The sequence below is a fragment of the Squalius cephalus genome, assembly GCF_949319135.1.
Source record: "Squalius cephalus genome assembly, chromosome: 11".
NCBI classification, from domain to species: domain Eukaryota; kingdom Metazoa; phylum Chordata; class Actinopteri; order Cypriniformes; family Leuciscidae; genus Squalius; species Squalius cephalus.
In genome coordinates, this window is record NC_137132.1 from 10947834 (window position 1) to 10963911 (window position 16078).

A 16078-nucleotide genomic window follows, 5' to 3' on the forward strand; every position below is an offset into this window, starting at 1 on the left:
CACCTGAATTTGAGTTGAAGGTTGTATCCCAAAAGATGACATTTACTGCCCTCTAGTGTGTAATATTTTATATTATCAGAAGGCTATAAGGTACATGTTCTTATTTCAAGTATCAATAAGGTAAAACAATAAATGTTGCATGAATATATACACAATTTCACTAATAATGAAATGCTTTCTCAATAAAACTTTAAAACTATCCTTTATTGGTATGTAACATCATTATCTGTTTTTCCAAATCAATGTTTTTAATGAAGCAAATCAATTAAATAACTAAATAAAAGCTATGACTTTCACAGGCTGTTCACATCCCAAAACCATCCAGTACAGACACGAGCCATCTTAAATTTCTTCATCTCCATGCTTCGCCTGACAGACACACAAATACACACACATTTAAAGACTGTCAGCATAAAATATAGAAATATATTGTTTATTTCAATGTTACAGTAACATGTTGACAAACTAATCGCAGACCCTGGAGAAAGGAACTATATATTAATATATTTTAAGATATATTCACTGAAAGTGACAACTAGAGCCAATCTTCCCTCGTTTGAAATGACAATATTTGTACTATACTCTGACCACTAGATGTCACCAGAAACACATTAATAAGTTAAGTGCACTTACTTTACGCTTGCCACACCGTTTGATGCGGTTACCTACAGGAACAGACATTCATTACACATTACATGAGTGATTTGACATGACTCAATATACGACACAAACACACACATACACACACACACGCTAAACACCTACCTGTCAGGAGGAGGATAGACAACACCACAATGACCCCTGCAAACACCAGGCCTCCAATCCGCAGACTCTCATAGTCTGTGAATCAGAGCAAGAACAGCTTCTGAATACAGATATTCTGATTAAGGAATACATGACGCATAATGCTGATACAGAAATATGCTAACGGCTCTTAAGGGAAGTAGCCTACTATGGGAGTAAAATAATGACAAATGTTTTTGAAACAAAAAAAGCTTTTTGAATTGCACTAGGCCTAGGCCTACTTGAAAAAAATTACATTAACCGTGCTTGCGTAATGCATTGCATTTTTATGGGCTGAAATTCAACATGGTTTTAAACAGGTAATATTTCAATTCAAAACATTTCATACACATTTTCATTATTAAAAATTCAATATTCCATATTCACCTTTCAGATTTCACGTCCAAAATATTAATTCTGTTTAACAATACAACCTACAATATTTGACAGGCAATTTTTGGTCCATTCATAAAGCTTTTTTTTTTTTTTTTCAAAAACATTTGTCATTAGGCTACTTCCAGTCCACGGTTAACTATCCTCCACCAAACCGCGCTGCAAGTGTTCTGAAACGGATCGTTGTGGGGACGTATATATGGGAGTGAAAACTACTTGTCGAACAAGAAAAAAATTTAGGGTGGGACTTGATTTTGTCAATGGAGAATTGACCCTTTGCAGGGAGTTTGATTGATAGGCGATCTGACCAATCATAATCCGCTATCCGCCGAATCCGCCATTTTTGTCCGACAAAGCAGTCAGAAGAGTTAGTAGATTAACGTTGGTGGATTTGAACTCAAAAAACGGTGTGTATTGACGTCTTTCCGCGGTTAAAACAATATTCCTTCTTTTGTTCATTAATGTTTATTTGATGCTATAAATTAACCAGAAGGAAGAGATGATAGGTTCACGAGCAGCTTTAACTGAGGCTCTACAGCGATCTGTCAGACACATCGAGCCACAAAACGGTATTTATTTAAATTTCTTTAAAAAAATGATCAAATTTGAAAGTTGAGACTTTGTTTCATATAAAAAGTAACCTGCTCTGTCCTGTCTGTCAGCGCGTTGTCAGTGTCCTCTTTCCTCCGCGATGTATTTTTCACATGGTGTGGCGTGAGAGCGGCTTGTCGGACATGTCAACAGTAACTAAAGGGGGCGGGTCTTGCGAACGGTCAATTGATTGAATTGTTGTAGTTTGCATGAGTGACAGGTTGTCCCAGCCTTGCGCCAGAGAAGAGACGAGATGATGTCACTGCAAGAGGGTAAGTTATTTTGATCAAAGATTAGGGCACATGAAAATAGATTTAACGGATAAATCATTTATATCCCAATAAATACTCGAAATATCGAAGTACAAGAATTGTTCATTCTGATTTCACTGTGATTAATTCTGATTGACTGTCAATGTTTTTATATCAGCTGGAAAACAATCATTCAGAAAGTGATTCCAACCATCCTTTGTGTCGTTCGTTTTTGTTATAGATGTGGACTACACTATTTCCATCGCATCAAACGATTATCGAAACTATATTGTTAGTGATCGTTATTGTTCTTGGTGTGAATGGGCATTTATTCAGATTTATAGAATTCAGAATGTTATATTATTCTGGATATGACAGTAGGCCTAATAAGAATATTCCGATCTTAACTAGAATTTAATTGTTCACATAAAACACAATGAATTATTCAAGAGGAAGATTGTTCAGACTCACCATAGAAAAAGTCTGCATCAGGGTCTACTGTAGGCTGGGCTGGAGAACAGAGAGAGAGAGACAGAATTAAATAGAATAAAATACAGTGATGTTCTTTTCAATGAAGGAAATAAGTGAAGATATCCTCTACATTAAAGCTATTTGAATAAATGAATGAGGCGTTTATAGTCTCAGTGGCTCTGCACCTTGTTAACATCCGATAAAATTAGATCACTCTGTCCACCGAATGTGTCCACACTTATCAGAAGCGAACTATTTCACCTGTCGATCACTGGAGGGTATTCCAGATAGCAAGGATATCTTACCATCAAACATACAATGAACTATTGGTTGATTTATCCAAACCTTCCAAAAACACATCTGGGAGTATGTTCAGCCAACACAGAGTATGTTCATGGTTAACACACCAGACATTCTCAACAGAGCGACGAATTGACGAGTCACCAATGAAAACGGACTCTAAAAAGTGCGCCATACTACTTTCTTTTTCTTTTGTTTAACGGCTATTTACATACTTAGTGCATATCGCCACCTATTTGGTGGTTGTACCCTCATGGAAACGTTTTAGCATGCATCATTTATTTCAGATATATATTTTAAAATATCTTTTACATCTAATTTATTGTTTATCCTTGTCTCAGGTCCAGACTAATCTATCATAAAAACATAAAAAAAAAAACATTTCAATTTTATTGCAAAAAGTAACAGTTTGACTGTCCATCTGTTGTGTTGTCATTTTATCAAAATCCTGGTACGTTTTTTTTTAATGATGTGTGTGTGGGTGTATGGGGTAAAATTGTTACCACTTAAATTTTACGTGGTATTTATTCAATATAAATTCAATATGCAAAAAGTGTGGAAATGTTTAATTGAGTGAATTTAGCATATATAAAATTAAATTAGCCTAAATAGCAAGACAAAAGAAAAATATTACACATTCATTTTCACAACACAAATACATCATCTGAGATGTGCTTTTTGTCCACCGAGTTAAAAGTGCTCACAGTTGTAGAAACACTCACAGATTTATAAAACCAGCCATATCATTTTGGCCACAAATACAATGAAGCATTAGTTTAGTACCATACCATAAACCCATAACACTGTGTTTGTTTTAAAGTGTTTGTTCTGTTTTAATAACACAGCACCTCTGAGAATAATAGAGACAATCTCACAGTTACTTTTATGGACAAAATTCTCTCTCCAGCTCTCATTAACTGGAGAGTAGGAGAGCAGAATATTCGGAAAAAACGAGACTCACCTGCTCCAGAGGACATGGCTGCTCTTTCTGTGGGTCACGGTCCGGAATGACAAAACTGGCGATGTAAATTATAATGAAGCATTATAAATAACCCAACAGTTCTTATTGTGCATCAGAAGTACTACAGATTCCAGTTAAAATCTTTAACCCAATACACTGACCCCTCATATCCAAAGAGCCATAACTCCATAGCCAAAAAGAAAAGGGTTATTTGCAGACCCTCGGGCATTTCTCTCAATTCAGCTCCTTCAGGCTTTCTTAAGATAACACTCATATTGATTCTCTGTGTTTCTTTCCAATCCATATCTGTGACTGTAATGATTAACACATGCTGCTTTGAAGAGAAAGTGACTCAGTCAGGGCAGTTTGCTTTTCAATTCTACATGCAGATCTTGTCAGACAAACAAACACTTCATGTGTATGATGTTAACTTTTTCTGTAATGCTTTGCTCAGGGGCGCATGGTTATTATTCGAACCAGCAACATTTCTTGATCTGTCTTGCATCACACTACCCGCAATGAATTATTGACTAGTAACATGTAAAACTTTGTAAAATGGACACTATAATGTTATAGCCTACTCAAAGTGTCAACTTGATAAGTAAGAGTTCTTAATTGCAATGCATGCAGGGATTTTTTACATGCTAACTGTTATACTGTATCTGTATGTTCCTGTAAGTTGACCCCAAAATTATTAATAAATGCAATAAATTCTCACATGCTAAAATCATGTAAACTCATATCACTTCCATTAGAATGTTTTTTTTTTTTTTTTGTAACATGTTCTTGGTTTAAATTGACCCAAAACCAAAAAAAAAATATGATTTAATTGTGTTTGTTTATTGCATGGCTCATACTGACCCCAAAAATAATAATTGCAATAAATTAAAAACATTTTTAAACAATAAGATAATGCTAACTCCTATCCTTTTGGATTTTTTAAATATATTGTTCAAAACGTTACTCCATCAAATTGACCTCAAAATTGATTTAATTCACTAAATTAAAATTATTATATTCGTTTTCCCTCAGTTTTATACTATTTTTTAGTATTTTTTTTCTAGTATTATACTTTTGTATTGAATGGTTTACACTGACCCCAATATTACATTTTCACAAAATAAAATCATGCACTGTAAAAAAAAAAAAGAAAGAAAAAGAAGTAAATTTTGAAGTACAATCAACTTGGATGTTTAAGTCATTTCAACTTAAATTGTAAAACACCGACTTAAAAAAATGAATCTTGTTTAAGTTATAAAAAAAGTTGAAAATTGCTAACTCATTTTGATGAGTTAAAGCAATGTAAAAACATATGTTGTTATAACTTATTGATCATACAAGTTATCCTGTATTTCTCAAAACGTGTACAGTACTTTTGAGTCCAAATATAGAAATGTGTGTTCAGGCGTCTTGAAAAAAAGGCTAATAATAAAAAGCAGATAGATGAAGCTTCATAAAAATACATTTTGAGTTTAGTCTGGTTAGGAAAACATTTGAAAAGAATTTGAGAGGAACATAAGCTCATATTTGAAATAATTTTTAGGCCCTGTATAGAAGTAATTTCAACAGGACAAGCGCATGAACACGCAACCTAAACATATCCTCAGTTGTCTCGTCATGAACAATAAACCAATGAAAACGTGTCCATTTTAGAAATTCTGATGTATAACATTCTGCAAAGAAACCATAACATAAGTGCAGGAGTCATTGCCATCTCAGCTCACCTGTACTGTGGAAAGCTCCTCTTCCTTCTGAGGTCTTGTCTAATGTGAAAGTGTGTCTTTAGTCCAGGTTTATTTCATCCCTCCACCCCTCCCTCCCTCCCAGAGCAAGCGTTTGTAAATCTGGCCGCCACACCAGTCTTTGAAACACATTTATTAGCCCATAAACACTGGCCTTCAACCTATGATAAAACACCATTGAGCCCAACCTTTGGAATCATCGCCCAAGGGAAGTCCAATTACAGCAGTGTAAAACACTGGGAGTGATCGTGGCCATATTGTGTCTTAACTATGATGTGACGGACTATAGAGAGTTTTCTGAGCTGTCAATAATTAACTTCAAGTCCTTTTTTTGACGACTACACGGGACAAGACTCTACAACGGTGTCAAATAGATCGGTCTGATGGATAACGGAGTCCAAATGGTCTTAAATAAAATTTTACCAGACATTGATCAGAGCTGCTTTTTCTGGCAGGTGATGGATGACCTTTTTTAAAGGAGCGAGAAGAAAAGGAGATATTGACTGATGCTTGGTGTCTCTGTTCGGAGATAGAGAAAAAGAATCTACACACTGATGGCTGTGTCAGACAAAGACTTTATTTATTTCGGAGCACAAAGAGCGGCCATACACAGTAGCTGCACAGATATGAGACGAATATGTTTAACATTCCTCTCTAATAGCGAAGCATCTGTAGCGTTAGACTGTGTTCTTGAACAGCTACATGTGATTAATATTCTGTGAAACGCTTCTCTCTTTATGAACTTAGCCTACATTTTTTTATAACTCGCACGTGTTTACCACAGCAAGTGATGTGTGGAACAACACACTCACGTACGCAGACGCACACAAATGCAAAGGTTGGTCTCTTTAGACGCCGACATTTTGGTCCCATTGAACAGTGATTATAAATATGAGTGATATTAAAGAGATAGTTCACCAAATGATCAATATTCTGTTATTGTTTACTCACTGTCATGTGATTTCAATACACACATTATATCAAATGGAGCACATTTTGAAGGGCCATGTGTTTATGCATATGCCAGTATTCATGTTAAAACTTTCTTGAATGGAAAAGCGCTGCATGAACATTCTGCAAAATGTCTCCTTTTGTGTTCTACATAAAGAAAATTATTTTCAATCAGCATGACAGTATGTATTTTTGGCTGCACTATCCCTTTAAGAAAGAGAATGCATAAGCTACAGAAGATGAAAAGGTAAAAGACACAGGTTAGCGGCACTATGGTGAAGTGATCTTCTCCTGCGATCTCGTTCTCAGGCCGCAGATGTTTAGACTGTGGGTCCGAATGAGAGCGTTGAGCCCGGCAGTGTTGCAGCTGATCTGAGGACAGAGGTGTGGCGCCCCTTGTGGTACAGTGGTTTTTACTGGTTTGTTTTTGTGCTTGATCTGCGTAGAATGATGGAAAGATTGTCGGAAGGAGGTGCCCTGAATGCGGGCACTCATTCATATAAGCTCTACAGTATCTATCCAATGGCAAACACACGTGCATACGCTGTATATTCAAATATATATTCTGCATCAGATGTGAATCAATACTTATATTGAATACTTAAGTGTATTTAAATATGTCTGCTTATAATCTATACAATCTACAAGAAAAGACACAGCAGGTGGGACACAAATGACAATAACAAGTGGTCACACCACCAATAACAGTAAAAGTTCTTAACTGTTTAAAACAAAATTATAACAATAATATAATATTAGACTTTAAAACAAAATTATTAAAGAGACAGTTCATCCAAAAATTAAAACTATGGTGTTTTTTTGTCCTTTTTTAGATTTAGTCATTATATAATAAGGGCTACATAGATAATCTTTTGTTTCCTTTTGTGTTCAATGTAAAAAATAAAATAAAAAAAACTGCATACAGGTTTGGAACGAAATTTTTGGGTGAACTGTTCCTTTAAACCACACGCACAAGTTCAGTTGGGGAGGAGCCAGAAACGTTAAGAATGATCTGCAGAAAGTGGCTAGTTTTGCTAAAAACAACTCACTCAAGACGGACTGTCGCAAAAGGGCACAGACGCAAAGACGGATACAGTTACTGTTCACGTGACAGGACTAGAGGTCTACATACAAGACACTGGCCCATTAAAAATCCGAGTTATAGTCTCCTCCCCCACAAATCCCTGTCTCCTCTCTCTCCTCTCATAGCCATGGTCTGGAATCAGCTTCATCATCATCACCATCATCACCATCCTCAGCATCAGTGAAGTCGTTCAGCCACGGCTATGTGTTCAACAATACTGGGAAGAAATAAAGCAGACATCACATACCCAGCTAACAGGGAACGTTCTGAGGACTTTGGCTAACTGAGGTTCTATCAAGGTTATGAAAAAGTTTAATTTCAGTAACATTAATACAACATTTGCTCAAAGTTATAGTTTTTCTCAGCCGCTTTGGTGCTTCTTGTTCAACCTCCACATCATCTAGTCACTTGTGCACATCATAAAATCAATTTCTCATTCTTTTGAACAAATTGCAATTGCTTTGGTACATTCATAATATTGATTATGTGCAAGTGTCTGCTGTATCCTACATTATCAGTTGCTAATGTCATGTTGATCAAAACATATTATACTGGTTCCTTGTTGAAAAACGTTCTGAGAAAATTCCGTTTATCATAACTTAACAGGAACATTAGCAAAATGTTCTTAGAACCTATTTTAGAACATCATATCTTAGAACATAATTTCTGATTCTATTATGACAGTCATATGGAAAGTTGCTGTACCTGGTATGTTTCAGTTCTCTGCTTTAGGAGTCTCCTTGTCTTTACAAAGAAGAATAACAGAGGAACAGTAGTCAAAAATGTTCAATCAAACGATGACCAATATATATTACAAAAGATGGTAAATCTTACCCTTGGAGACAATGATGTTCTCTGCTTGAGCTTCTTCATCTCCTGGAGCTCTGAGACAGTATGAAGTATAGAGAGAATTATAACTGGTGGTGTTAAACGTTTGTCAGAATATCATAGAGGCTGGGTGAGACTAACCTGGGCTTCTGTTTGAGACTGCATCGGCATCTGCGGCCTGCAGGGTGCACACATGCAAAACCATTTAGAACAAATGAAGGAATGGCAAACTTTACAAACAACATGGAGGGGTTTATTTTGTGATAATGACTGGGATAATATGGAATAGGAATAGGGATATTAATCCCATACTAATGTTATCATTGAAACCTGCATGAAATATTGATAAGTGAGTGTGTCTTCATTTATATTTCTGCCACTGAGAGTGAAATATACTCATGTGTCTAATTACATGTTAAACTTCTCATGCTCAGTTGAATAAAAGCACTGCAGTATTATTAATATCCGTGAGGCAGCTTAGTTTAGCTATTGCACTCTGATCTCTTTTGTTTTACAGTACTTTCTGAGTGATTTAGCTTCTGAATGAAGATGATGAGTTATGACTTAATAATAACAAATTAAAAAAGATGCTTCTTACTGAGAATAAGGAGCATTCCGAGAGCGAACAGCACCACAGCAAACGCCAAACCGCAGATCCTCAAACTCTCATAGTCTGGTTAAGAAATAAAGTTTGTTTTTTATTTTTGAAGTAATCTTTCAAGAAAGATTTTTTCACTAAAGCTTATGTGAAAAAATTTAATTTGCAATTTGCAAACCTGTTTACTTGTGATATTCTCGAGTGTCACAGGATATTCAAGGGTAAAAAATTGTGAACACTTTTTTGTGTACACTTTTTTTGTTTGGAAAAACATGCACCGATAAATTGAAAAACAATAAAGCCTGGAATGTGCATTAAGAGAGTAAGTAGGGTCAATTTTGATTTGACAGACGGACAGGCAGACAGTGGGGAGAACAAGTATTTGATAAAACCAGAAAATCACATTGTATGATTTTTAAATAATTAATTTGCATTTTATTGTATGACATAATAATTTGATCACCTACCAACCAGTAAGAATTCCGGCTCTCACAGACCTGTTAGTTTTTCTTTAAGAAGCCCTCCTGTTCTCCACTCATTACCTGTATTAACTGCACCTGTTTGAACTCGTTAGCTGTAAAAAAAAAAAAAAAACCTGTCCACACACTCAATCAAACAGACTCCAACCTCTCGGCCAAGACCAGAGAGCTGTGTAAGGACATCAGGGATAAAATTGTAGACCTGTACAAGGCTGGGATGGGCTACAGGACAATAGCCAAGCAGCTTGGTGAGAAGGCAACAACTGTTGGCGCAATTATTAGAAAATGGAAGAAGTTCAAGATGACGGTCAATCTCCCTCTGTCTGGGGCACCATGCAAGATCTCACCTCGTGGGGCATCAATGATCATGAGGAAGGTGAGGGATCAGCCCAGAACTACACGGCAGGACCTGGTCAATGACCTGAAGAGAGCTGGGACCAATGTCTCAAAGAAAACCATTAGTAATACACTACGCCATCATGGATTAAAATCCTGCAGTGCACGCAAGGTCCCCCTGCTCAAGCCAGCGCATGTCCAGGCCTGTCTGAAGTTTGCCAATGACCATCTGGATGATCCAGAGGAGGAATGGGAGAAGGTCATGTGGTCTGGTGAGACAAAAATAGAGCTTTTTGGTCTAAACTCCACTCGCCGTGTTTGGAGGAAGAAGAAGGATGAGTACAACCCCAAGAACACCATCTCAACCGTGAAGCATGGAGGTGGAAACATCATTCTCTGGGGATGCTTTTCTGCAAAGGGGACAGGATGACTGCACCGTATCGCAAGATCTTGGCCAACAACCTCCTTCCCTCAGTAAGAGCATTGAAGATGGGTCGTAGCTGGGTCTTCCAGCATGACAACGACCCGAAACACACAGCCAGGGCAACTAAGGAGTGGCTCCGTAAGAAGCATCTCAAGGTCCTGGAGTGGCCTAGCCAGTCTCCAGACCTGAACCCAATAGAAAATATTTGGAGGGAGCTGAAAGTCTGTATTGCCCTGAAAGTGATGTACAGCCCCGAAACCTGAAGGATCTGGAGAAGGTCTGTATGGAGGAGTGGGCCAAAATCCCTCCTGCAGTGTGTGCAAACCTGGTCAAGAACTACAGGAAATGTATGATCTCTGTAATTGCAAACAAAGGTTTCTGTACCAAATATTAAGTTCTGCTTTTCTGATGTATCAAATACTTATGTCATGCAATAAAATGCAAATTAATTACTTTTGACTATTAAATCATTCAATGTGATTTTCTGGATTTTTGTTTTAGATTCCGTCTCTCACAGTTGAAAAGTACCTATGATAAAAATTACAGACTTCTACATGCTTTCTAAGTGGGAAAACCTGCAAAATCAGCAGAGTATCAAATACTTGTTCTCCCCACTGTAGATTGACAGACAGACAGACAGACAGATAGATAGACAGATAGATAGATAGATAGATAGATAGATAGATAGATAGATAGATAGATAGATAGATAGATAGATAGATAGATAGATAGACAGACAAAGAAATAGATAGATAGATAGATAGATAGATAGATAGATAGATAGATAGATAGATAGATAGATAGATAGATAGATAGATAAACAGACAGAGATAGACAGACAGATTTGAAAGATAGACAGACAGATAGTTTGATAGACAGACAGATAGATAGATAGATAGATAGATAGATAGATAGATAGATAGATAGATAGATAGATAGATAGATAGATAGATAGATAGATAGATAGATTTTTCCAAGGAAAACCCCTAGAGCAATCTGGGATTAAGTTACCTTGTTTAATTGTATCTTTAAACTCTGAGTTACCACCATCCATCCTGGGCGTTAAACTGAATTTAGTTTGTGTCAAACATATCACCAGCTTGCAGGCCAAAGAGCTTAACTCTAATGTCTTCAGAATGCAGGTTTTTACCTCAAGCTAACTCTTGGCGTGATGTTGTAATTGTGGCCTCGCTCAGAAGTGACTTGCCTCTAGCCACTCTCTAAAAGAGGCCAAACCTGTGAAGTGTTTTGAAGTGGTTGTTGATGTCTGGGCAGCCAATGATGAATAATCAGATTACTTTTTTTCCAAGTAACGCATTACTTTTAAATTCAAAACAAAACATCTGAGTTACTTTTTTGAAAAAATAGAACTTTTGTTTATTGTTATAAAAAAAAACAAAAAAAAAAAACAAGCAAGCCCAACCCAGGTGACAAAAAGTAATGCAATAGTACTGTAACATTACTTTCCAGAAAAAGTAAGTATCGCAATCAGTTACTTTTTTAGGGAGTAATGCAATACTGTAAAACATTAATTTTAAAAGGAACTTCCCCAACACCACTGGGCAATAAAGAAGTTAAATGTTCTCAAAAGTATTGATTCTTACCATATACAAATGAGTTAATGTTCTTCTCTTTTTCATCTGATGGAAAACAATAAGAAATTAGACAAAAAATTAAGTCATTGGTCTCATCATATATATATACACACACACACGGTAAAACAGTAATAACTTGCCTTGGGCAGCAGAGTCAGACGAAGCTAAGATCATAGCAGAGAGAAGAATTAGTGATGTGAAAAGAGAAAAACAGAGAGGAATCATTAGTATGCATGTTTATGTTCACTAAAACATTCAATACCTAAAGCAAGAGTGTTCCATTTTGTTATTTGTTTGTGGAAGGTTTTGTTTATGAGAAAGATCAGAGTGCCCAAAGCTAAGATGCAATACTGGCAAAAATATGACATTGCTTAATAAATGTGCACGATTCAGGCACAATAACAGGGTTTTTGACAGGGTCAATACAATTTGCTCTATATTAAACTCTAAGAAATGCATTGGACTAAATTGATGCCTGTGAGACACGAAAGAAAATTCATAAAGATTAACATCTTTCTGATTTGCCTTTACTGTAATACTAAAATATATATTTTTAAATGTTTCATGCATTTAATATTGTGTTAACTTATGCTGTATGTTATGTCACAATGTAGTTGATCGTAAACTAGACAGAATCACCATCAAATGAGCTTTCAAATGAATGAAAATAATGTCTTAAAGCTTATTGACAAGCCTGACATCAGATGCATCTTCACCACAGTCCATTAAAAAGTCTCTTAATATGACATCTGATAGGTGGCAGTGGATAATTTGACAGGTGGACTTATTTATAGGATGGATATTACTACTCTGCCTCCCTTTTGTAAAGGTTCTGCTGATTATTTAATTCGACTCACAAATTTCAGTCTGTCAACATATTTAAAAATTGTATAGGGATGTACAGCATAGTGCTGTATAATCTGTAATTATCTTCACATAACAGTTGAAAGGGGGAGAGCAAGTTCAGAAATGATACAAAACAAAACAAAACGTCAATGAAAAGAGGGGAAGTGGAAACAGAAAGGCTAAATGTATAATACACTGTACATGAGAGATACGGTACCTGAAGGAAAAGTGAAAAGGGACATGACAAAAAAAAGGTTGATGGAAAATTACATATGAAGGAAGGAAGGATGGATGCAGGAAAGAAGAAACATGGAGAGAAGGAATGGTCAGTGAAGGAAATAAATAAGAAAGGAAGGAACAATGAAGGGGATAATGAAGGTAAGGAAGAAACAAAGAAGGAAAAATTAAGGAAGTAAGTATGGAAGGAAAAAAGGAATATTGTGGAAGGAAGAAACGAATAAAGGGAAGGAAGAAACAATGAAGGAAAAAAAATAGGAAGGAATGACCCTTGAACATTTGTTGGAAAATTACCGGTAAATTACAATTTTTAGATCATGTGTGAATATACAAAAGGATTTTTTTTTTTAATTCAGTCTGTTTTCCAAGATGAGAAATAATATTACCAGTAAATTAGCGTTTTGATGATACAGATGTGCAAAGTCAGGATGCACTGACATAAGAAGCTTACTTGGACCAATAAAGTTCTGAAGGAGATAACTTGTATTGATATTTTGGGTTCGGGCCGAATACCGAGCCATCTGACTTATTTGTAAGTGTGAACTCGTGAAATCTCAATTCTCCAGCGGCAGTCATCTTTGTTCTAAACAAATTCAACCCAAGCACTCTTTGGTGACGTGGATGATTACGTTACTGCTGATCATCTGTCTATCATCGTATAAAGCCTCCCGTGACAATTTGATTGGTCCGAAGAGCTCTTGTTCGAGCATAATGGCTCCACAACGAATCAAGTCCAGACCAAACTTCCCGACCTAAAAATGTTGTGGGCGGGGCTAAGTTCGGCTGGCATCCAGGCTAGACAAACCCAAACGTTCGGTTAAAAATTGTATTAAAAAATTTAACCCAATGGATGGGTTTGTCCATATTTGACCCAAAGTTGGGTTTAAACACCCCAGCAATTTTTAGAGTGTCTAAATTAAAACTGCCTGAACGAAATGTCGACCCAGGACGAGGTACAGGACTGTGAAACTTTGGGGGTGTTGATGGACTCGATCTACTCCATCTATGTTTTGACCATCGTTCTGAATGCCATCCGGCCATTTTTTTAAGCTGTTTGCTCAAAATGTTGCTTTTTTCATGAAACTTACCCAAATTGTTAATAAAAGTGTTAATAAAAAGGAATGCATGAAGCTAGAATAGCAGAGGGTCTGTTCTTTCTTTTGATATACTCAGATATTCATACAACAAAATATTCTGGGGACCATGAATCGTTTGTGAAAATGATCAAAAATGCTGGCAAAGTTTTTCAAAAACATAGGCGGGGAAAGAGTTAAAAACTGCTCACTGAAAGGGGATAGAGTTTATTTAAGGTCATTTTTTTCCAATGTACAGCTTTTAATGTAAGAAAGTGGCAATTAAAAAGAGACAGTGAAGGAATGAAATAAGCAATTGATGAAAGAAGGGAGGAAAAATGAAGGAAAGAAGAAAAAATAAGAAACAATGAAATTAATGAATGGAAATGGAGGAAGGAAGGAAAGAAAGGAATTAAGAGGGAATGAACCTTGTGGTTGCAGTGTGAAAGATAACCAGATGAAAATCAGTCTGACAGTCATCAGTGCACTCAGCAATGGGTGGCGGGTTTGTTGACAGAGATAAAGGATAAATGTTTTACCAGTTAGAGAGCTGTGTGTGTGAGAATGAACCTCGTGCACATGTTCTGGTGGTTTCATGTGGCCTAATTGTGGGTAGGGTGGAGTCTCTCAGAGGACTGAGATGGATTAAATGGATGCTCTCATTTCACAAATTAAGTTTGTTTGGCCAAAGCAGGACGGCAATTCACAGACATGTAAAAACACGTATAAACATGAAGCTTTCAGTCAGTCTATTGAAGAACTATAGAGTGCACACACACACTCCCAGTATAGGAAAGGTCACTGATCAAATTCTCAGTTAAGAACTCTAGGATGGTGCTAATGTTTCATCATGTCATGGCTTTTTCCCCATCCTCTTCCAGCTCTTTCCGATCCCACTGGACAAAGGGAGACTGGAGTGTGATGGAGGGGGCACTTACCCGCCACATAGACTAGGAGGGAAAAAAGGAAGACCAGAACAGTTTCCATGACAACTGCAATGGGAAGAGAGAAAGAGAGAGAGAGAAATAGTAAATGGAGTGAGAATTGGTGTTAGTGGGTTACAGGTTTACCACATTCAGAGAGACTGGAAAGATCTCACAGTATTCAAAATCAAGATTATGTCCTGTCCTTGAGTAACTGTCATTGTACCTATGCAATATTGAAAGAGCCTGACAGCAGCATCAGGTTAAATTTAGATTCCCTAGCCTCACAAATCACAGATACACATCTTGTGGTTTTTGAAATATTTTCTCAGAGTTCACTGAATAAACACGGTGTGTGTGTGTGTGTGCCATTTTATGTCTGGGCTAAAGTTGTTGCGTAACAGTGTTCGGTGCCCAGATGACCACAGTCTTATACCACATTGTGAGTAATTTGGTATCAGGTTGAAGGCATATAACATATACATATAACAACACATGTTCAAACGTTTGGACTTTTATATTTATTTTTGTTTTTGAAAAAAGTCTCTTAGGCTTACAAAGGGTGCATTCATTTGGTCAAAAACACAGTAAAAACGTATAGTATTGTGAAATATTACAATAAAATTAAAATGTAATTATTAATGTGATGGCAAATATTAATTTTCAGTGTCATTAACCCAGTCTTCAGGGTCACACGATCCTTCAGAAATCATTCTTATATGCTAATATTAATATTAATCAATGTTGAAAACAGTTGTGCTGCTTAATGTTTTTGTGGGACATTTTTTTTCAGGATTCTTTGATGAATATCAAATTTTAAAATAGCAGCATATTTGAAATTCACCTCATAGATCATATACTGCAATACCAATAATACATATACAAACCTGGTAGTTATAGGTGGCAAGTTCAGTGTAAGAAAAGTCAGAGACATGACATCATCTTTATGAAATGATATAGGGTCCTGTGCGCCTCCCTTAAATTTACACTAACTTCTGCAGGTCACAGTTAGTAGCATGACTGACTTTTTAAATCACACTTTGTACGAGATTTCAATTTTAATTTGTCACATTACTGTAGCGTCTGGGTGAAATCACAATGACTTATTTGTTCTAAGCTTCAGAAAGCTTTTAACCTTTTGGACTTCTTCATGTAAATAACAGGCCTAGCGCCGATGAGTCTGGATCAAATTGCCCCTGGATCAGTCTGGAT

The 16078-nt window shown here is 36.4% G+C and overlaps 2 protein-coding genes and 1 long non-coding RNA gene across 5 annotated transcripts in view; all 3 read right to left on the bottom strand.

Moving 5' to 3' along the window:
• Positions 1 to 231: 231 nt before the first annotated feature.
• LOC307167787 lies at positions 232 to 5550 on the bottom strand. 3 transcript variants are annotated; one of them, XR_013822871.1, is made up of 6 exons: positions 5475 to 5550; positions 3751 to 3805; positions 2490 to 2528; positions 766 to 840; positions 634 to 665; positions 232 to 369 (listed from the first exon to the last, which is right to left on the bottom strand). It is a non-coding gene; the product is annotated as an uncharacterized lncRNA (long non-coding RNA). The 3 variants fall into 3 exon arrangements; XR_013822872.1 differs by lacking the exons at positions 2490 to 2528; positions 3751 to 3805; positions 5475 to 5550 and adding an exon at positions 1818 to 1880; XR_013822873.1 differs by lacking the exons at positions 2490 to 2528; positions 3751 to 3805; positions 5475 to 5550 and adding an exon at positions 1171 to 1199.
• Positions 5551 to 6047: 497 nt separating this feature from the next.
• Positions 6048 to 11514, bottom strand: fxyd6 (FXYD domain containing ion transport regulator 6). The gene is made up of 6 exons (XM_079884967.1): positions 11204 to 11514; positions 8954 to 9028; positions 8497 to 8533; positions 8362 to 8411; positions 8233 to 8271; positions 6048 to 7744 (listed from the first exon to the last, which is right to left on the bottom strand). The coding sequence occupies exons 1-5, from the start codon at positions 11244 to 11246 to the stop codon at positions 8243 to 8245; spliced, it is 234 nt and encodes a 77-aa protein (XP_079741093.1). The 5' UTR covers positions 11247 to 11514; the 3' UTR covers positions 6048 to 7744; positions 8233 to 8242.
• Positions 11515 to 11927: 413 nt separating this feature from the next.
• Positions 11928 to 16078, bottom strand: part of tmprss13a (transmembrane serine protease 13a) — a 33438-nt gene continuing 29287 nt past the window's right edge. Inside the window, exon 14 of the mRNA XM_079884965.1 lies at positions 11928 to 11951. The gene's annotated coding sequence lies outside the window, so the exon portion shown is untranslated. The remainder of the gene's footprint in view (positions 11952 to 16078) is intronic.

Excerpts from the sequence above, each read along its gene's own strand:
- fxyd6 (XM_079884967.1), bottom strand. The coding sequence starts at position 11,246 with ATGGATGGTGGTAACTCAGAGTTTAAAGATACAATTAAACAAG. Across the intron at positions 8,534-8,953 it reads CGGAATGCTCCTTATTCTCA|GCCGCAGATGCCGATGCAGT; the intron begins GTAAGAAGCATC and ends TGCACCCTGCAG. Across the intron at positions 8,412-8,496 it reads AGTCTCAAACAGAAGCCCAG|AGCTCCAGGAGATGAAGAAG; the intron begins GTTAGTCTCACC and ends ATACTGTCTCAG.